At 39.1% G+C, this 21960-nt stretch overlaps 2 protein-coding genes across 4 annotated transcripts in view; one reads left to right on the top strand and one right to left on the bottom strand.

Annotated features, from left to right (window-relative positions):
* The window catches only part of bace2 (beta-secretase 2), a 56873-nt gene extending 43379 nt beyond the window's left edge, over positions 1-13494 (top strand). Inside the window, exons 7-9 of the mRNA XM_051678534.1 lie at positions 5613-5762; positions 8468-8636; positions 11731-13494. Coding sequence (XP_051534494.1) covers positions 5613-5762; positions 8468-8636; positions 11731-11972 — 561 coding nt within the window. The 3' untranslated portion in view covers positions 11973-13494. The remainder of the gene's footprint in view (positions 1-5612; positions 5763-8467; positions 8637-11730) is intronic.
* A 2175-nt stretch (positions 13495-15669) lies between these two features.
* Positions 15670-21960, bottom strand: part of atm (ATM serine/threonine kinase) — a 132700-nt gene continuing 126409 nt past the window's right edge. For all 3 annotated transcript variants that reach the window (XM_051678490.1, XM_051678491.1, XM_051678492.1), the window contains 5 exons: positions 21719-21805; positions 21513-21627; positions 20657-20720; positions 20420-20565; positions 15670-16842 (listed from right to left, as the gene is read on the bottom strand). In XM_051678490.1, the coding sequence (XP_051534450.1) occupies positions 16659-16842; positions 20420-20565; positions 20657-20720; positions 21513-21627; positions 21719-21805 (596 nt within the window). In that variant the 3' untranslated portion in view covers positions 15670-16658. The remainder of the gene's footprint in view (positions 16843-20419; positions 20566-20656; positions 20721-21512; positions 21628-21718; positions 21806-21960) is intronic.

A 21960-nucleotide genomic window follows, 5' to 3' on the forward strand; every position in this document is an offset into this window, starting at 1 on the left:
TTTCATTGAATCGTCAGCAGAACAATCCAAAAACACTTCAAACAACTGTACAACCCATTGAAGAGACTGTGCATGTCTGTCCCACACAACCTTGTAATTCCCGTCAAAAATCAAAATGGTGCTGCTGTGAATAAGGTCAATAGGTTGCGTATTCATTAAAAATTCACATTGAATCTCTTTAAGGTGCACTCTGTAATTTTTTTATATGTTGCCTTGGACTTACACTGACACGTAAGGGCCTGTGATGCAGCATCATTTAAACCCAATAGTTCCCTTTCAAGTCGGACACTAGATGCTGCATCAGGTAGCTGATGCTAATGGGGGTTTTTTCTGCAGGGATAACCGATTTCTGAACTCTTTAGAATCACACCAATTTTAATTGGCAGATAGCGCTTTGTGCTCCGCCAGTGATATCTGATCATAATTTGCTCCTTCAGAGTAGCAATATCATCTCTCTGTACTCTGGACGCCCATTTTGGATTTCAACGTCATATTTGCACACAGTTACAGCAGTTGGATAGTTCTGTCTGCTCCCTGTGGTGCTCTGTCAATCATTGTTTATCGACACTTTGCCGTTGTGCATGGATTGATTTTCTCCTCCGGTGTATGAGCCCTCGTTTCGCAATTTCACTGCTTTACAAGCGAGTGGATTATTTCAATGATCTGTTGTGCCTCAATGGAAGCGTATCCTGAAATATTGAATTATTGAAGCGCATTCATAAATGCTACTGCATTTATAAGTGCCACCCCCGCCCCCCCAACCTTCACCTTAAGCCTGTGGAGTACACCGTGATGATCTGTGGCCAACTATTGGCATGCAGGGCACCATTCCATTTGGTGGTTATTCCGAACACAGGGACGATATGTCCATTATGTTTTCTGAAGGTGAGTCCTGACACACTTGGTTGATGAGCTCACCTGTATTTCTCTCCGAGGAGATGAAAACCGTGCATTAGTTTCTAAAGCTGAGCTGTCCTGGGTCCTCTCTCGGGCAGTCGAGAAGCTCAAATTAGAGTGGCCCACTCTGAGTGCACCTGAGAGTTTAGGACTTTATGATCTATTTATAATCTGAGCAAGTAATGCCTCCGCGTCCCATTGGCCGGTGCTGTTCTTCCCCGAGCTGCACAAACAGCTCAATAAGGCGTTCGCTGTACTCTGCTCGTCCGGGGTCCACAGCCTTCACTACACTGGACCGCGGTGAGTAGAATCAGAAGAATCAGAATCAGCTTTATTGCCAAGTATGCTTACACATACAAGGAATTTGTCTTGGTGACAGGAGCTTCTAGTGTACAACAATATAAAAACAGCAGCAAGACATAGATAATAATAAAAAATAAAAATAATTATACACATACGTACATACACAAACAGACACACACATACATACATACACATTCGTAGTGCAAATCTAATACAAATCTGTTATGTACAATGCAAAAGGGAGGAATGAAATGGCAGAAGAGGTTGGATGTGTTGGATAAATATAAAAAAGACTAAACTGTGTATTGCATATAGTTATTGCTCAATGGGGCAATTTAACTGTTCATGAGATGGATAGCCTGAGGGAAAAAAACTGTTCCTGTGCCTGACGGTTCTCGTGCTCAGAGCTTTGAAGCGTCGGCCAGAAGGCAACGGTTCAAAAAGGTAAGGGGCAGGGTGAGTGGGGTCCAGAGTGATTTTTCCAACCTTTTTCCTCACTCCGGAAGTGTATAGTTCTTGAAGGGGGGGCAGGGGGCAACCAATAATCCTCTCAGCAGTCCGAACTGTCCTTTGTAGTCTTCTGATGTCTGATTTCGTAGCTGAACCAAAAAGTTATTGAAGTGCAGAGGACAGACTCAATGACCGCTGAGTAGAACTGTAGCAGCGCCTGTGGCAGGTTGAACTTTCTCAGCTGGCGAAGGAAGTACAACCTCTGCTGGGCCTTTTTCACAATGGAGTCAGTGTGGGTCTCCCACTTCAGGTCCTGTGAGATGGTAGTGCCCAGGAACCTGAATGACTCCACTGTTGCCACAGTGCTGTTTAGAATGGTAAGGGGGGTTATTGTTGGAGTATTCCTCCTAAAGTCCACAATCATCTCCACCGCTTTGAGCGTGTTCAGCACAAGGTTGTTTTGACTGCACCAGACAGCCATCTGTTCAACCTCCCTTCTGTATGCAGACTCATCGTCATCTTGGATGAGGCCGATGACAGTGGTGTCGTCTGCAAACTTCAGGAGCTTGACAGAGGGGTCCTTGGAAATGCAGACATTGGTGTAGAGGGAGAAGAGTAGTGGGGAGAGCACACATCCCTGGGGGGCACCAGTGCTGATTGTACAGGTGCTGGAAGTGAGTTTCCCCTGTCTCACAAGCTGCTGCCTGTCCATCAGAAAGCTGGTAATCCACTAACAGATAGACATGGGAACAGAGAGTTGGTGTAATTTATTCTGGAGTATAGCTGGGATGATGGTGTTGAAAGTCGAACTGAAGTCCACAAAAAGGATCCTTGCATATGTCCCTGGTCTGTCCAGATGTTGCAGGACATGATGCAATCCTATGTTGACTGCATCATCCACAGACCTGTTTGCTTGATAAGCAAATTGAAGGGAATCTAGAAAGGGTCCAGTGATGTTCTTCAGGTGGGCTAACACCAGACTCTCAAATGATTTCATGACCACAGACATCAAGGCAACAGGTCTGTAGTCATTATGTCCTGTGATTTTTGGTTTCTTTGGGACAGGAATAATGATTGAGCGTTTGAAGCAACATGGGACTTCACACTGCTCCAGTGATCTATTGAAGATCTGTGTGAAGATGGGGGCCAGCTGGTTAGCACAGGATGGAAGACGCGCTGGTGAGACACCATCTGGGCCTGAAGCTTTCCTCGTCTTTTGTTTCCGAAAGACCCGACTCACATCATCTTCACAGATCTTAAGTGCAGTTTGAGTAGCAGGAGGGGGAGAAGGGGGGTTGCAGGAGGTGTTGGTGTTTGTGTGAATTGAAGGTCAGAGTGGGTGTGGGGTGTGAGATTGGGCCTTTCAAATCTGCAGTAGAACACATTCAGGTCGTCAGCCAGTTGTTGGTCCACCACAGGGTTGGGGGTAGGAGTCCTGTAATTTGTGAGTTGTTTCATGCCACTCCACACTGCTGAAGGGTCGCTAGCTGAAAACTTGTTTTTCAGCTTCTCAGAGTATCTTCATTTAGCCACTCTGATCTGAAATCCACTCTGATTTTCCTCTGTATTTTCTTTTAGCCACTCTGATAGTGTGGGTATACTGCGATTTCCCCCAGTGGAAGAAGCAGTAGCAGCCAGCTTGTGCCCCTACACTACCCAGCGTGGAAGACCAGACTGCGCACCTGTTTAAACCGTGCAGGTTAAAATCTGCACTTTTGGGCAAAGCCTATGGAGTGGCAGGTCAGGCTGGCTCAGCTTTGCACACCATGGCGTTGCTGCAAGCTTACCAGGCTGACCTGCTCAGGGAAATGGATGCGAACGGGCCATACCCCGAGTCCTCCACAGAGCTGCGCTGTGGCACTAACATGGCGTTCTGGGCTACAAAAATCACAGCCCATCGAGCATCCAGTGAGGTCCCAGCGTCCTTGGCCAAGATGCAAGATTGCAGTCCGAGGTGCCCTCATCCTAGCAGAAGGCCTCCCTTCAACCCAGAGCAGACTTGCCTGATGCTACCAGAATGAAGCAGTGACCGGAAACCATGGATCTGTTCATTCCAGCCGCCAAAAGGACCTTTTTGTTTATTGCGATTCAAAACTGTTATATTGTCTACATTGTGATCTGTTAGTAGTCCCATTCATCTCAATGACAGTAGCTTGGCTGGTCCATTAAGCCCCAGAAGTATGTGATTTGAATTCTGGCATCTTTGTTCATGGGCACTCAATTTAGAACACTTTTTAAGCCAGTCACATACATAAATGCCATGTGACTTTTCCTATGGCTCCAGAGTGATTAAAGTCATGACAACATTGATTTACTAATGGCACCACAAGAACACGTACCTTCCAAAGCCCTTCACCAACAGGAAAAAAGTACAATTAAAAGCATTGAGCACTGGATAAAAACATTTACTATAGGGGGCCTGGGTAGCTCAGCAGGTATTGATGCTGACTCCAGCCAGGTCTCCTAAGCAACCAAATTGGCAGGTTGCTAGAGCTTGTGGTTGGGATTAGTGGTTCTCGCTCTCAGTGAGGCGCTTGGTAAATTGTGCGTGGATCGCAGAGAGTAGAATGAGCCTCCACATGCGGAGTCTCCACGGTGTCATGCACAACGAGCCATGTAATAAGATGCGTGGATTGACAGTCTCAGAAGCGGAGACAACTGAGACTTGTCCTCCACCACCTGGATTGAGGTGAGTAACCACGCAACCTTGAGGACCTACTAAGTAGTGGGAATTGGGCATTCCAAATTGGGAGAAAAGGGGATTAAAAAAAAACATCTACTATAATACAATAAAATAGCTGTGATTTATATAGCTTGCAACATTTTTGTACTGCTCTTCTTGTGTCTGTCTATTTATGTTAAATAAATTCAGCAGCAAAGCCAAACTCCATTCAAATAAACACTGGAACCAGGGTGTAGTTTTCCAAAAACTCCTGTTGTTTACTCCAAAGCCAATTGAATAAGAGTGTATCTATTTAAGAAAACCACAAATAAATTATTTTAGTACATAAATACAATCGCATAGCAGAGTTAACAGCTGATTAACAATAAACACTGCAGATTATCAAATATCCCTAAAACTTCCTTAATAAGGGAAATGTTCTCAATTCTGTACATTTTGTTTCAACTACTTACAGAGAATGCTTTCAGAGGCATGGGCATTAAAGTAATAATGGAGCACCGGTCATGTGGAACAGAACTGCTCAGAGTTGTGCAACAAAAACTAAGATGGCCGCTCTCATGCTCAGTGTAAATGCCTACCAAAATAAGAGTCCGACAGGAAGAGCTTAAACTAATTAACTCAGAAGTCAGAAAACTTTTATTTCATCATAATACATCCTTAAAAGATATTTTTCGGGTGCAGATGGAGTAGTTACAGTATCTACAGCAGGCTGACCTACCCATAAACAGTAGAGTTGCCACCCGTCACATAAAATACGGGATCATCCCGTATTTAAAGATAAAATGACGTTTTGTCCCGTATTTAAGCTGGTCAGATGGCGTCACAGTGAAATCATTCCAGATCACTAATTTAACATTGATATAAGTTGAACAATTTGCCTACAGTGGTTAAGGGACCGTCTGAAAAGTCCACACATTGTGCTAAAATGTGCTAATACCGTGGAGGGTGTGGTAAGGAACTGTCTGAAAAGTCCACAAATGGTGCTAAAACTGTTTTTTCTATATAAATGTTCAATAAGATCAAACAATGTATGAATACAATCACTGAGTCATAAAGACAAGTACAGGTGAAGGAAAAATATAAACAAATATATTTTTTTTAATTATTAAACAATTAATGTATATTAACTCAATGCATTTATTGCTAAAACTGTGGAGGATGTGGTTTAAAACTTCAAAAGTGGCAACCTTAATAACCAGCCAAAGCAAAAAATTACCCACAACCAGCCAAAGCCAAACCTTGAACCCTTTTTTTTTTCTAACCCTGCCCTCTTTCCTAGATTGAAGACTTTTCTGCTGGATTTTTTGATGGCACAAAGCTTGCATGCTGGATGAGAGGGGAGTCACCATGGAGACTTTTTCCTAAACTCTCAATCTACCTCAGAGCAACAAACAGCAGTCAGTCATTCCGCATCACCATTCTGCCACAGGTAAGAACCAAATACAGCTCTAGTACAGAACTTCCAGATTGGGTTATTGGGTCTTAAAATTGCTGCTTCTTAATGCCGCCTTATTAACTGGCAACATTTTGTGTATGACGTCCCCTCACATATTTTAGACAATTGAATGGATTATTTAAACTTTCAGTAGTAGTTTTTTTATTTTTTATAATTAGGTTGAGTGAATATTGTAGGCAAAAAAGAATGTTTGCCTAAACCGTTGTGGAAGCAATCTTTGTTCATGTGTGTTAAACATGGATTGTGTATGGAAGCCGGATCCCGCCATGTAATAAAAAAATAAAAGGTAATTGTGAATTTTTATCTCACAATTGTGACTTTTTTTTCTCGCAATAGACCTTTTTCACAGACTGATGATGTGTTTCCGCCTTATTTATCAGCGTAAATCTCGAGATTTTTTTTTTTATATTATACATTTTGTAAATATTGAGTGTAATTTTATAACATTATGCTTTGTTTGGCACCTTCTCCCATTTTACTGTCTTAATCCACTGCTCTCATTTTTTTTCCTTTTCTGGAAAGTCATTCAAACGTAATTTGTTTTTTCTCATTCAAATTGGATTTTTATCTTTTGGTCTTGGGGCAAAGGGGTAAGTGAAAATTATTTTTGCTGTGATCTCCCATTCACTGCTGTCAAAATGTATCCTGCAAACATTTAATTCCACATTCCAAAACTCGGAGTGTGAAAAAGGTCTGTTGTGACATATAAAGTAGCAATTTCAAGAAATAAACTCGCAATTGCGAGATATAGTCACAATTGCGTGATCTAAACTTGCAACTGCGTGATAAAAACTCTGAATTACGACTTTATTTCTCTCAATTTCGACGTAATAATTAGCAACTGCAAGATATAAAATCGCAGTTGAGTTTTTAATCATGCAATTGCGAGTTTATATCACTAAATTGTGACTTTATTTTTGTATTTGCAGTGGCATTTCTTGTCATTGTGTCATGTTCTCTCGATGTGACAATCTTACAAATATATCATTAGCACAGTAAAGTTAAAGAGTATTTAACCATACTATATGGGCACAAAACATTTGAATTAAAAGATTCAGCATTTTTGTAGCTACAGAATAAAGCCAGCAAACTCTCGGATGTCGTACGTAAGGTACCGTCTGAAAATTCCACCCACTGCACTAAAACATCAGCGGTGTCCAAGCATTTAATCAACTGACTTATGCCTATTACATAGAAGCTATATATATATTTATAAAACTGTGAAAATACATTTCAAGACTCTGAAGGTTGTAGTAGGCTGCCAGTGGATAGACTGACTTACTACATGTCATTTTTTCCCAAAATGTTAGTGCAGTGGGTGGAATTTTAAGACGGTCTCTTACAGATGACAATGAAAGCACATCTGAGCGTTCTCTGGCTTTATTCTGTTGCTACAACAAACGTTGACTCTTTTAATTCAAATGTGTTATTCCCATATTGTATGGTTAAATACTCTTTACCTTAATTGTTCTAATGATATATTTGTAAGATTGTTGCACCGAGAGAACACGACACGATGACGAGAAATGCCACTGCAAATGTAAAAATAAAGTCGCAATTTCGTGATATAAACTTGCAATTGCGTGATAAAAACTCACAATTAGGACTTTATATCTCCTAATTGCGAGTTTATTTCTCGAAACTGCGACTTGATATCTCGCAGTCGCAAGAAAAAAGTCATGATTGTGAGATAAAAAGTCAGAATTACCTCTTTTATTTTTTTATTAAGTGGCAGGATCTGGCTTCCATAGTTGTGGGGACTGACATTGGTGGTCCCCTCAAAAAAATGCAAGAAAGGTGCATGACACCCCTTAAAGGGAAAGGAAAATTATAATATACTTATATAATATACTCTTATAATATACTTACTCTCATGCCATCCCAGATGTGTATGACCGTCTTTGTTCTGCAGAACATAAACAAAGATTTTTGAAAAATATCTCAGCTCTGTTGGTATATTCAATGCCAGTTAATGGTGGCCAGATTTGCATTTTTCGAGCATATCACCACCTATAAGGCTGGGAGAAGAAATAAAAAAGGGAGGGATAAAGAAAAGGAAAAGTATAAATAATTCATATTTGCACAACAGCCCAGAAGGTGGCGATGTGCAAAGAGAATGCGAATCGGCAAAAAACAGAAGAACTCTCGTGAACGTGCATAAGGGGGCTGTTTGAAAGTAGATTTTTAGTTAAAAAAAAAAAAAAAAAAAGGACTTAAATATTTATCTTTCACACCAACACATCATATCGCTTCTGAAGACATGGATTAAACCACTGGAGTCATATGGATTACATTTATGCTGCCTTTATGCCCGTTTTGGACCTTCTGAGTTCTGGTCAGCATTCACTTGCATTGTATTGACCTACAAAGTTGAGGTATTCTTCTAAAAATCTTAACTTGTGTTCTGCAGAAGAAAGAAAGTCATACACATCTTGGATAGCATGAGGGTGAGTAAATGATGAGAGAATTTTCATTTTTGGGTGAACAATCCCTTTAACTACATCTGTAGTAATTGGCCTTCCAGAAGTAATTGCCACAGAGTTGGAAGCATACAGTTCTGTCTAAAATGTACGTACTGTAGAATAGCCAAATCTGTTTATTAAAAGGGGTGTTCACATACTTTTGGCCATGTAGTGTATTCTGTTATTAATAACAGCAAACAAATCTTGCCTCGGCAGCTGTACATCCAGCCAGTTACAGATATTGATGGCACATTGGACTGTTTCCGTTTTGGGATCTCCCATTCGGCCAACGGCTTAGTTATTGGAGCCACTGTGATGGAAGGCTTCTATGTCATCTTTGACCGTGCACAAAAGAGGGTGGGCTTTGCAGTTAGCACCTGTGCAGGTAGGTGGATTCAAGGGAGTCTGCAGATTATAATGTTACTTACATTCTGTTATTTAGATTTTATTTGACCTGAACCCCCCGAAACTCTATACAACTATGTGAACAAGAACGCATTCATCAATTAATGCATTGTTGCATTCTGAAATGTGTCTGAACACAATTCACAACACAACACAAATATGCGTTGGATTATCATTGTTGCCACAAGGGGCGCTATAGCTGCATTACAGTAAATTCTTGTCGTTTACAGTCAGTTTTCTCTATCAGGTTTTCTCCTTTCACTACTGTCGTTGCAGAGCAACAGTTTGAAAATTTAAGTTAATCAAACTGTTGTCATGTTTATAGCTACCTTACTTGAATATTAACCTATCCGGTTTAATGGCACAGGTATTTGAAGGTAACTCTACGCCGCCTTGAGAACTTACATTTTTTACTGCCGCAGCAATGCACATTTAGGGTGCTTTCATACTTGGTTTCATTGCTTGGTCCGAATTCAGGTTCATTTCCTCCCCCCTCAACCTGACCCTGCTGGTCTCTGTTCACATCATATTATTTGGGTCTGAACCGCTGTCCGAATACGTCATCAACGTGAGTACAAGCTGCAGCTGGTAACAACTCGAGATGAATGTTGACGTCAAACAAATCGAGGTGCACAGTGTGAGAGCACCCAAAGTATGTGGGTAATTTTTTTGGTGTGACATGCTATACTCCATCTAAAACTATTTTAAAGGGCATTTTGCTAATTCTATGTATGCGTACAGTCAGTGTTCAGGGTGTAATCTAATTACAAAGTACAACTAAGACAAAATGTAGTGCTTATTTTAATCAGATTACAGTTATTGTCAATTAAGTTAAATATTTTTAAGTACATTACTTAGGTTACACATATTTCTAAAATAATATATACTGTATGTAAAGTGCATTCAAAACATTAATTATGTTCATATGTACATCTGTTTGCGTTTCTGTGACAGCTAAAGGGCGTGCTCCCCTACCAAGTCATTGTGAGGAAGAAACATGTGGTGCTGAGTGTATGACTTGTATGAGAATGAGTGAGGAAATATAAACAATATTTGGAATTTGTGGAGCAGCAAAAAAGTTAATAGAAAACACTTCTGTTTGTTCTAGAAAGTAACTTTAAAGTAAGTAGTAATAGGATTCCATTTTAATGAGGTAATTAGTAATCTGGTTACAACTTTTAAGTAATAAGGAATTTGTAGCAAATTATGTTTTGAGTAACTTACCTAACACTGCTTATAATTTGAATAGAATTACAATTTTAAGTGTTTACAGCCTTATTAACTCAGTATGGAATAATTCAATTTTTTTTTTTTTTGTCACACTGCACTAAAATAAATAATAAAAAAACAAAAATAAATAAAATAAAAAGAAGAAAAAGTGACGATCAGGTCATCTGCACCCAAAAGGCTTGATACATTGTTTCTTATACATTAAAGCTTTAGTGTGTAATTTCTATCCCCCTAGCATCACTAAACAGAATTGCCAAATTAATATTGTTTTCAAACAGCTTTTTCGAACACTCTCCCCGTCTGCTGTTGTATGAACAAACAGACAATCCTGCCCTAAACTCACGCTATTGGTTAAGCCAATGTTGCTGTGTCCATCTGGATGGACCGCTCAAAACAAACAGAGCAAATTTTATGGTGCCAGAGACATTGTTTACAGTTTTTAAGAAAATCAACCTACTGATAGCTTACTTATAGTTGTCTCTGCGTAAGCAGCTGGTGCAGGAGAAAGTGTTTTAACCCTTGGATACTGTTCGTTAAAGGCCGACACCTTTTCTGTTCGGGGTCACATTTTTTATAAAGAAAATGAATGACAATAAATTCATTATATTAAACTTTTGCATTTCATCTGGAATTTAATGGTATTTGGACTTAATTTGATTTTTAAAAATATTTAACTATAAATATTTTTAATAAAACAAACATTTTATATTAATTTCAATTCTGTAAAAACAAACTTTATTTATCTGACAAATTAAGATAATATCAGATTGTGTCAGGCTTTGAGCATTTCCTGCCATCTGGTGAAAATAAATAAATAAATAAATAAAAACGTGACATGAAATAACACTCAAAGCCAGTAAGTGGCATCAGTTATCTATTTATTTAGGTGCCTAGTCTCTATAACCCAGTGTTGAAATAAACTTAGTTTTGCTATGTATTTTACAAGTTATGAATTTGTATATAAAACTATTCCGTTTAAATAAGACATTATCAAAGACTAGTTTTTGTAAAATTGTGGATGTGTTAGAGTCTCAGCCCATCATTTCTGTGTGAGTGTGTTCCACATTGTGGCTAATTGATTGATTTTTATTTGATAAAAAAAATAAAAAAAGATGCTCTGTGTTGTAGTCTCACCCATTCATTTTCTATGGGGGCCAAATCTGATCCCCAACAGTAAGTGTCACTTTTTTTTTTTTTTGCAACTACTTAGACTCATCAAATCAAGTCCAGTTGTTTTTGTGTTCAGATGGCAAGTGGAGGAAAAGTTACTAAGCCTTGTACTGCTCCGATAAAGGAATTGTTTTGTTTTAATAAAAAAAAATAAAAATAAAAAAAGACCCCAACAGTAACAGAGGGTTAAAATAAAAAATAAAAAATAATTACACTCTTCAGCTTTAAAATTTTAACCTAAAATCATAATATTGATTTAAAAAATAGCCAAGAATACGTTTACCATTGTGCAATGGTTCCCTGTGCTTGCAAAGCATTGGCCAAGCACCAACGTCTGTGTTTGCGTATTTGCATAGTGTTTCTGGCCTTACAGAAACTTTTGGCACACATTGTCTAGTTTACACATAACACTGGCAACCATCATGAACCTGAAAGAGTCTTACTGTCTTTGTCTAACTAACGGGGTGTCAAACTCGGTTCCTGGAGGGCCACAGTCTAGCAGAGTTTAGCTCCAACCCTAATTAAACACACCTGAAGCAGCTAATCAAGGTCTTCAGGAGTGCTTGAAGATTACAAGGAGGCATTTTGGAGCAGGGCTGGAACTAAACTCTGCAGAGTTTGACACCCGTTTGTCTTTGTTGTGGTTCGTAATAATCACCTTCTCTATTCAACAGAAAATGGTGGAGTACCATTAGCGGAAATCGCTGGGCCTTTCCTAGCTGAGGGTGTGACATCAGACTGCATGGGCGGTGCGTCTCTTAGGGAGCCTCTGATGTGGGTGATCGTGTACACACTGATGGGCGTATGTGCCCTGGTGCTGATCGTACTCCTCATCCTGCTCATACTGCCCTGTCGACGGCACAGAGACGGTGAGATTACGGACGAATCTTCATTGGTGCGTCATCGCATCAAGTGACGTCAGGGGTCGATAGAAGAGCAGGAGGCACCGACTCAGCTAAACGGGACTGAAGAGAACTCTGGCCGGGTAACGGGGTGAACACTTTGCACTGAGATTTCCCCTGGGAGCTCTGGGTGAGACAGCCTGTTTTCTGGGAGGGAGCTGGATTCTAGAATTTTTTAAGGTTGATTGACTTTTCAGAAAGTAAGAGAACAAAACTACTGAAGGATGGAGAAATGAGTATTATACATGTCAATACTTCACTTTCTCAATTAAAAAGAAATCATGAAAGTACCATATTATGAGTATTAATCTGATGTTGCTGTTGTTGGCTGAAGATAGATTAGATCCAAACATACATGCTCAGTTTCTCCAAAGTATGCTGCTTTTCATATTAGTCTTAAATATGATTATCAATATATCTACTGAGAATCACCTACAATAGAGGATTTGGACACTTAAGACACAATTAATATATGAATTTCTTTGCATTTGATGAAAATCAAACCAAGTTGCATCTGCAAACAAATAATGAACCAATTTTCTAATTACATTTAAGTTCACACAGGTGTACTTCATATTAGCTATTGACATGTTCCACCAACATTTTACAACCAGTAAGTGTCCAAATACTTGCAATTATATGTACAATGTTTTTTGTTGTTTTAAATAAATGCTACTTGGTTTGTTATTTTTTTTAGACAGTCAGACATTTCGAAGTCTGATTTAAGTATCCAAATACTTTTTGGGGTCACTGTAGTTTGTAAGTTCATCATTCAATGAAGCAAGTCCCGTGTACTGTTCATATCTAAAGGAGTTAGCTTCCCTTTAGATGTCCCAAATAGTAATGCATTTCAGTGATTCTGCAACCAAAAATGATTACATTTATGATCTTGGTGTTTGTAATTTTTAGTTAGTGTAATAGAAATGCCATTAAGCAAGTGGCTGTTATGTTGCACTACATTGTGAATGTGCAGTAGACATCCTATAGAAATGAATAGGAAACCAGGAACAATGTTTATTTTATCAGTTTGTTCTCTTTTAAAATAATTTTTTTTCCATCTGGAATACTGTAAATATGTATCGCCAATGATCAGACATAGCCAAGTATAAACATCCTTTGTGTGTAATTCTATTTGTTTTTCTCTAAGCAGGAAAATACTAATTTGAAGAAAACTTATAAGGATAATAGCATAAAAGCAAACAGCATTATATTGCAGAGTGTGGTGTATTAGCAAATAAAAGATATTCAGGGAAAAAGTTTTCTGATGTCATAACGTATACATAATCCTTTTATATAAATGCAATGGGGTTCGGACGTCTAAGACCAAAAGTTCTTCTATTATGCAATTTATTTACATAATTTGAGTGAAAAGCTTAATTGAAATATAAATATGAATTTCAAATTCCTGATGTCGCAAAAGAAGTTTGATCATGAAAATTGTGACTGTGGCGACATTTTTGCAAAACTATATTATGTTGCTCATTACATGTGTCGCAGCAGTTCAGAGGAAAAATAAATCCTGACATGCTGATCATGTTTGTAACGCTGAAGTGTTTTTCTTTTGTTTTTAAATAACTGGCTGATTCATTATCTCTAAATTATACAAAAAAAATTTGACTTTAGAACACTAAGATTGACCAGTTTAGAATAATGTATTCCAGAGAGCCATGCAATTATATATTACAGTTGTTCTCAACCTTTCTGACTCTTGTCCCCCTGTTTGAGAACTTCTGATAAATGATTAGCAGTAGTAGTAGTATTAAGTTCAGCATATCTGGCAAATTATTTTGATACTGTAATTTCTGTTTAGCATTGTCATGTTGTCATAAGTAATAATATATGTACATAATAAATTGTGAATTAAAATGGATTCCCTTGGACTGACAGATCTGAGATAGAATTGGGAAAAAAAAATTATGTCAAAGTTTCCATCACCTTAAGGATTATTTCTTTTTCCATGTGAGTGCAATAGACACTTGTCTGTCTGAATGTAAGCAAAATAAATACAGAAATATTCAACATGCAAAATCCATTATACTTAAAAAGTTCATTTAACTTACTAGAGGGTACTTCAAATGAATGATTTACATCATAGAGGTTCACCTGAAAAAAAAAAAAAAAAAGGAAACCCTTCTCCAGGGAACTGTACCTGTAGCAGGGGTATTGCAAGTTGCTGAGGAAAAGAAAACATCTCCACAAAAACAGTGCAAAGACAAAAATACTGGGTGTACCTTTAAACAACGTCAAAAATGTGTGGCTTTTGTTTAAATATACAGTTGTCATATGTGCATATAATGTGATTGACTATTGCTAAAAATATACAGAACAAAAATATACTGAACTAGTGTGCTTGCAGTGTGAGTACAGCAAATATCGTACGATACACTCTCGTCTGAAACCAGAGCTATTGTGCATAGAAAGGAACGCCGCTCCATCCATCATGTGAGTAACAGCGTTTCCACCTCATGAAGCCTCTAATGAAGCTAAACAGCTCTAATAATCTGGCCGCTCATCCCTAGTTCACTTGATCTTGATAACTTCTTTAACTGCACCCACACTTTGATTAATAAAGCAGAGATTGTACAGTATGTGCCTAACAGCTAAAGGCACACCTAAAAGGAAATGTGCTTTTTTTTTTTTTTTTTTTACTGATTACAAAGTGTATCAAGATTGGAAAAAATACATTTCTCTTACTGAATTTTGATGGAGCAACATAATTTGTGTGAAAAGAAATTATAACGGAAGGTTGCTTTGATTTATTTATTTTTTTAAATGTGACAAGGGAGCCTTTTACTCCACACTTAAAGGGTAAAAGGCCCCCAGGGGGGTTGTGTAAATATAGGGACAGGCGCATAACTAGAGAGAGGGCGGGGTGTGTGGTTGCCCTAGGGCCTGGGGTGAGATGGGGCCCACAACGATTGACCAAAAGAACCCATGAAAATGACAGCGGGTCCGAGGGGTGATGAAAAACGACCAAGGCCCCCCCAAGGAGGGGGCCTGACAGTTTCTTTGCACGGGGGCCCGCCAGATCCAAGTTATTCCACTATATTGGGACAACAGTTATAGGGCAAAATTTGTCAACTTGAGCAAATACTTTTTAGACAGCAAAATGCTATTTTGAGTGACAATTAAGATGATACTTATTTAAAAATAATAATAAATAATTAAAATAATAAAATAAAAATAAAAACACCTCCATCTCAAGTATTCTATAAACAAATGAATCTCCATTGTGATTGGATCATTCAATGTGAGCCCACTTTGAACATTTTTCAGAACAATCTATTCGCCCCACTTAAGAAAATCAATGTTTTGTTGGGGCTTTTTACTCCAAATACTATTCTTTCACTTATTGGAGAGTTATGAAAACACATTTCTTCAAAACTGAAGTATTTTGTCTAAGAAATGAGAGAATTTCAGGCATTCTCATTAGCTACATAAATTTGCAATGTTTTAAAATGATTCAATATTACAAATTACCTCAAAACCAACATTTAGACATTACACGCAATGATCTATTGGATCAGGAATATTTTGCAGTGTACAGCGACAAACAGGGTTTATCGGATGTACTGTGGCAGTTTGTGTTGCTGTTTAGAGTTTTTGGGGAAAATAAAATCAAAAGTGCCTTTTACCCCGGGACCTTTAGCACCGTTGTACCCTTCAAATACTGTTAAACAAAAACCTCAGAACAAGCATTGATCATTACTGCATTTAATGCATATACCAGTTTTATTGCATTGTATTCCTTTATAAATTTTTCCTATCTTAGTAAACATCCATTATAAAAATTACAGTAAAGGAATATTCCAGGATATATATATATATATAAAATTACAGTAAGGCACTTGCAATGGAAGTGAAAGGGAATAGTTGATAAACATGCAATACCCACAACACAAACATTAGACATGTTAACATAATTTGAATATGATAAAATTGCTCACTAACCTTTTCTGTGTAAAGTTATACCCAATATAACAACTTTGTTGTCGTGCCAGTAAACTCTATAATACGGTAAATGGCGGAACGCTGGTATATCTCTGATTTTATCACACTTAAATCATGTTAATACATATAATGTTTATGTCTTGCGGCTAAACTTTTAAATATTGGGCATTTTAACATTTATGGACAAGCTCCATTCACTTCCATTGTAAGTGCCTTCCAATATTTTTTTATTTTTTATTATTATTATAAAAACAAAAAAAACATTTATAAATGAGGAATGAATTTCTTGTGGAAATCAACATTATGCAACAAATGCTTGTGATTGAGCTTAACTTGTATTGAACCAGTAAAATTCCTTTATTAGATACAAACCAAAGCTTGTGGTGTTTTTGTTTTCTCAAAAATTAAAATATATTAAAATATAAATCACATTTTCAGTTTGTTACAGAAGCATTTTCTATCATGTTCCAAATATGCCTTCTGACATGGAGCAAATATTCTGAAACAAACGTTACAAAAACATATTTATTTTTTATTATTTTAAAGAATAATAGTGCAAGAAGTGTTTTCAAAGAAGCCTAACAGATGATCAGTATTTTGTTATATATCACATGAGGATACAATCATATGGCATTTCCACATACCTGCTAACATTTCACATTCATTTGTTATTTTCAATTTTTGTGTCAACAATTTTATTTGGCATGGCAGCTTTCTTATCGCACATGTGCACATCTTTCGCGTGTGAATCAGACCCAGGCCTGCCACCCGGGGAAGAGTCGGCTGAGGTTTTTGGGGTCCATGGCCTGCTGGATGAGGAGGTTTACCTGCCCCCCAACACTGAGCACCGTCCCCTCCTCCACACCCTTCAGCTTCTCCTGCAGTCGCAGTAACACTCGCTCCGCCACTTTATTAAAGCTCTGACTGTCACTGCTGCAACACAATACACAGGACATTAAACATTTTTCTCTTACCATGTGAGAACTAGGGGGACAATGGTATAATTTCTCACAGTTCGGTTTGTAAAGTTCTGTGGTTAAGGTTTTGGATCAGTACGTTAAATACTTGGTACATTCCTAGAAGGGGTGTATCAATTAGGAATCCAGATACTGATAACTTAAGATTTGTACTTGAATCATTTGGTGTTTAATTAATTGCAGTTTCTTTTTCCACTGTATACTGTACAGCAATTCAGTGATGCAGAGAATTAGTCTAAGAGATAATTACTCTTGACAATGTTAACTTTCATACATTTTATTAGGGCTGTCTAATTAATGTGTTAATTTAATGCGATTACTAGTATAAAAAATGTGTTAAAAAATAATAAGAATGCAATTAAGGAAGTCCCCTGACCATACGTAAATTCCGTAATAACGAATTTTTATACCAACTCTTGAAATCAAGCTTGAAGTACCACCTTCTTGTTTTTGCTGCTACTAGTCAGCAGGGGGCAGTCAGCGCAGCTCCAGCTGTACAGGCACAAATCAAACTTCCAGAGAGCAACCACAACAAAATGAGGGAACTCACACCACAAGACACATTCAAGAACATGTTTCATTGTTTTAAGTTTCAAACAACTAAACATCCTATATACAAGCAGTTCCCTTTCAAGTCGGTCTCTCGACTCTGCATCAGTAGCTGATGCAATGAGAACTTCTCCATGGAGTGACGATCATTAAAGCCCATATAGAATCATGCCAATCCATTGGCAGATGGCACTTGATGCTCCACCCCTTATACGCCCATCATCGCGGGCATTTAAACTGGAGCACAGCGCCATTTCATCCAAAATTTTCTCCTTCAAGGTCGAGATTACATCTCTCATACTCTGCAAGCCTGAATAATAGCTTCGTCATTCTTATCTACGATCTAAACAGAGAGTGGATTATTTTTCATCTCCCTGCAAGTGCTTCCAATGATACGCGTATCCTTTGCACTAAGGTTTATTGTGTTGTATTGTTAAATTGTGTTTCTTTCTGGCTAAAGAAACTAAAAGAGCCACTTGCATAACACATCTTTTTCAAGATGCCATTTCACAAGTGTTTTACTAGCATTTTATCCCTCTGTTTGTTTGCCTGGGCCAAGCCCATGCTGAAGCAGTTTCAAGCAATCTCTGAGATTAATTTTGTTCATTGCGAGCGCATGAAACTCAAAACGCTTTGTTCTTGGCTTGATTTCTTCAGAAAGCTGACGCCGGTCCCCTCTCCTTACAATATCCGACCAATAATCCTCTCAACAGTCCGAACTGTCCTTTGTAGTCTTCTGATGTCTGATTTTGTAGCCGAACCAAACCAGACAGTTACTGAAGTGCAGAGGACAGACTCAATGACTGCCGAGTAAAACTCTATCAGCAGCACCTGTGGCAGGTTGAATTTCCTCAGCTGGCGAAGGAAGTACAACCTCTGCTGGGCCTTTTTCACAATGGAGTCAATGTTGGTCTCCCACTTCAGGTCCTGTGAGATGGTAGTGCCCAGAATCCTGAATGACTCCACTGCTGCCACGGTGCTGTTTAGAATGGTGAGGGGGGTCAGTGTTGGGGTGTTTCTCCTAAAGTCCACAATGATCTCCAGCTCAAGGTTGTTTTGACTGCACCAGACAGCCAGCTGTTCAACCTCCCTTCTGTATGCAGACTCATCGTCATCTCGGATGAGGCCGATGACAGTCATTGGTGTAGAGGGAGAAGAGTAGTGGGAAGAACACACATCCCTGGGGGGCACCAAGGCTGATTGTACAGGTGCTGGAAGTGAGTTTCCTCTGTCTCACAAGCTGCTGCCTGTCCGTCAGAAAGCTGGTAATCCACTGGCAGATAGACATGGGAATAGAGAGTTGGTGTAATTTATTCTGGAGTATAGCTGGGATGATGGTGTTGAAAGCCAAACTGAAGTCCACAAAAAGGATCCTTGCATATGTCCCTGGTCTGTCCAGATGTTGCAGGATATGATGCAATCCTATGTTGACTGCATCATCCACAGACCTGTTTGCTCGATAAGCAAATTGAAGGGGATCTAGAAAGGGTCCAGTGATGTTCTTCAGGTGGGCCAACACCAGTCTCTCAAATGATTTCATGACCACAGACGTCAGGGCGACAGGTCTGTAGTCATTAAGTCCTGTGATTTTTGGTTTCTTTGGGACAGGAATAATGATTGAGCGTTTGAAGCAACATGGGACTTCACACTGCTCCAGTGATCTATTGAAGATCTGTGTGAAGATGGGGGCCAGCTGGTTAGCACAGGATCGAAGGCACGCTGGTGAGACGCCATCTGGGCCTGAAGCTTTCCTCATCTTTTGTTTCCGAAAGACGCAGCTCACATCATCTTCACAGATCTTAAGTGCAGGTTGAGTAGCAGGAGGGGGGAAGAAGGGGGCTGCAGGAGGTATTGGTGTTTGTGTGAAGTGAAGGTCAGAGTGGGTGTGGGGTGTGAGATTGGGCCTTTCAAATCTGCAGTAGAACACATTCAGGTTGTCAGCCAGTTTTTGGTTCCCTACAGGGTTGGGGGTAGGAGTCCTGTAATTTGTGAGTTGTTTCATGCCACTCCACACTGATGCAGGGTCGTTAGCTGAAAACATTTTCAGCTTCTCAGAGTATCTTCTTTTAGCCACTCTGATTTCCCTGTTCATTGTGTTCTTGGCCTGATCGTACAAGACTTTATCCCCACCCCTGTAAGCATCCTCTTTGGCCTGGCGAAGCTGCCTGAGCTCTGCTGTAAACCACGGTTTGTCATTGTTGAACTTTAAATAAGTCCTAGTAGGAATGCACATATCCTCACAGAAACTGATATATGATGTTTTGTGGCTGCAGCCTCAAAAACACTCCAATCCGTGCAATCGAAGCAGGCTTGTAGTTCCCGCTCTGCTTCATTGGTCCATCTCTTTACAGTCCTTACTACTGGCTAGGTTGATTTTAACTTCTGTCTGTAGGTTGGAAGAAGATGAACCAGACAGTGATCAGAGTGTCCCAAAGCTGCTCTAGGGACAGAGCGATATGCATCCTTTATTGTTGTGTAACGATGATCCAGTATGTTCCTGTCTCTAGTGGGGCATGTGATGTGCTGTTGGTATTTGGGCAGTTCACGTGTGAAATTTGCTTTGTTAAAATCCCCAAGAATAATAATAACTGAGTCCAGGTATTGTTGTTCCATGTCTGTGATTTGATCAGCCAGCTGTTGCAGCGCGGCATTCAAACATGCGTTTGGTGCGATATACACACTCACCAGAATAAACAAGGAAAACTCCCACGGCGAGTAGAAAGGCTCACAGTTAATAACGAGTGCTTCCAAATTAGGACAGCACATCAAAAGTCCTAATTACGAGTTTCAAGCACATGAATGACCAAGCAAGGTCGTATTTACCAGTGGGGAAACTCTTATATCTTATTTCAATAATCTTAATCTGTTACAAATGACACATCATAAAGTCAGCTAATTTAAAGCTAATGACTCACTCATGTTTTGCTTTATGCAAATTAATTAGTAATTTACAATTAAACAGAGCGTGTTTGTGTGCGAGTTACCTGGCTTTGCGGTGGGCATCAAGCTCGTCTCCACCCGGCGTGGGGTTGAGTGTGGCGTTCAACTCTGCCTGCTCATCATGCTGCTGCAGGTAGAAGGCCTTCAGAGGATTCATGGTCCAATCAAACAGAGGGTCGTACAGTAACACCTGCACACACAATCAAGGTTAAGAGTCACAATCATTTACTGACAAATGACATCTGTCAGTTAAGAGATGTGTTGAATAAATCTGTGCTTACCTCCACAATGGTTAACAGCGCTTCCTGAGAACTCCTCATCACTTCCATTGTTTTCTCACAACATCTAGATAGTAATGATAATAATTAAGGTCCAGTTCTTTCCATTGAAACCTAAATATCTTTCATCTTAAAGGGCTAGTTCACCCAAAAAGGAAAATTCTCTCATCATATACTCACTCTAATGATATCCCAGATGTGTATTACTGTCTTTCTTCAGCAGAACATATTTGAAGAAAAATAGAAAAATATCTCAGCTCAGTAGGTCCTTAAAATGCTAATGGATGGTGATCAGCTCCACCCTCTCATGAAAGTGTATATTGCTGCTGACCGAAAGCAATGATTTACAGTTAAAAAGTACTTAAATACTGATCTTTTTCGCACCAAAAGCAATCGAGTCACTTTAGAAGACATTAATTTAACCGCTGAGTCGTATGGATGATGTTTATTCTGACTGCCTGTGAATTTAGGAGCTTGAAAAGGTCTGATCATCATCCACTTTATTTTAAGGACCTTCTGCTGAAGATCGAAAGTCACACACACCTGGGATGTCATGATGAAAATGATGAAAGAATTTTCATTTTTGGGTGAACTATCCCTTTAATGCCACAAATGCATCCAGTGCCATAATAAATATTTAAACTAATTTAATATTATAGTGGTCTGGATTTAAAAAAAACAACAGTGTGAATGTAAACTAGACTCTGACCTGATCACAGCAGGTGATCTGAAGTGGACTGAGTCTTTTTGCAAAAGTGAAAACTGGGTTCTTTTTCACTTGGTTCTCTTTTTGGAATCAAGAGTTTGGTTCTTCACATGTGAAACAACCCCAGAGCTGGGTCACCTCATAAAGACTTACCTCCTGAAGACACCCTCCACCCCAGTGATGCCCATCCCATCCACAATGTCTCGAGACAGTCTGAATGGAACCGTCTCAGGCGTGGGTAAGATTTTACCCTGCTCAAATGCAACCCCTGTGTGGTGAGACAATGTAGATAGAGGTGAATATGAAATCATAAAGAGAGCGAAAACATTCTGAAACTTCAGGTTGCTCTGTACACATACCCAGGTCTATGTGCACCAGTTCTGCAGTCTGTTCGTCAATAAGAATGTTCTGAATGTGTCGATCGCCCAGGCCAACTATATAACCCACTGTCAAAATAAAAAACATTTAATACACTTCATTTTAATATTCTAGGAATTAAGCCATGGTCACACTACACATGCTCCATTCACTCCCATTCAAACCCATCAGAACGCAGGAGAATGCAAGCTCATAGGAAGACATTTTGCATTCTGCGGTGAAC

This window comes from Myxocyprinus asiaticus, chromosome 39 (assembly GCF_019703515.2).
Source record: "Myxocyprinus asiaticus isolate MX2 ecotype Aquarium Trade chromosome 39, UBuf_Myxa_2, whole genome shotgun sequence".
Lineage (NCBI taxonomy): Eukaryota > Metazoa > Chordata > Actinopteri > Cypriniformes > Catostomidae > Myxocyprinus > Myxocyprinus asiaticus.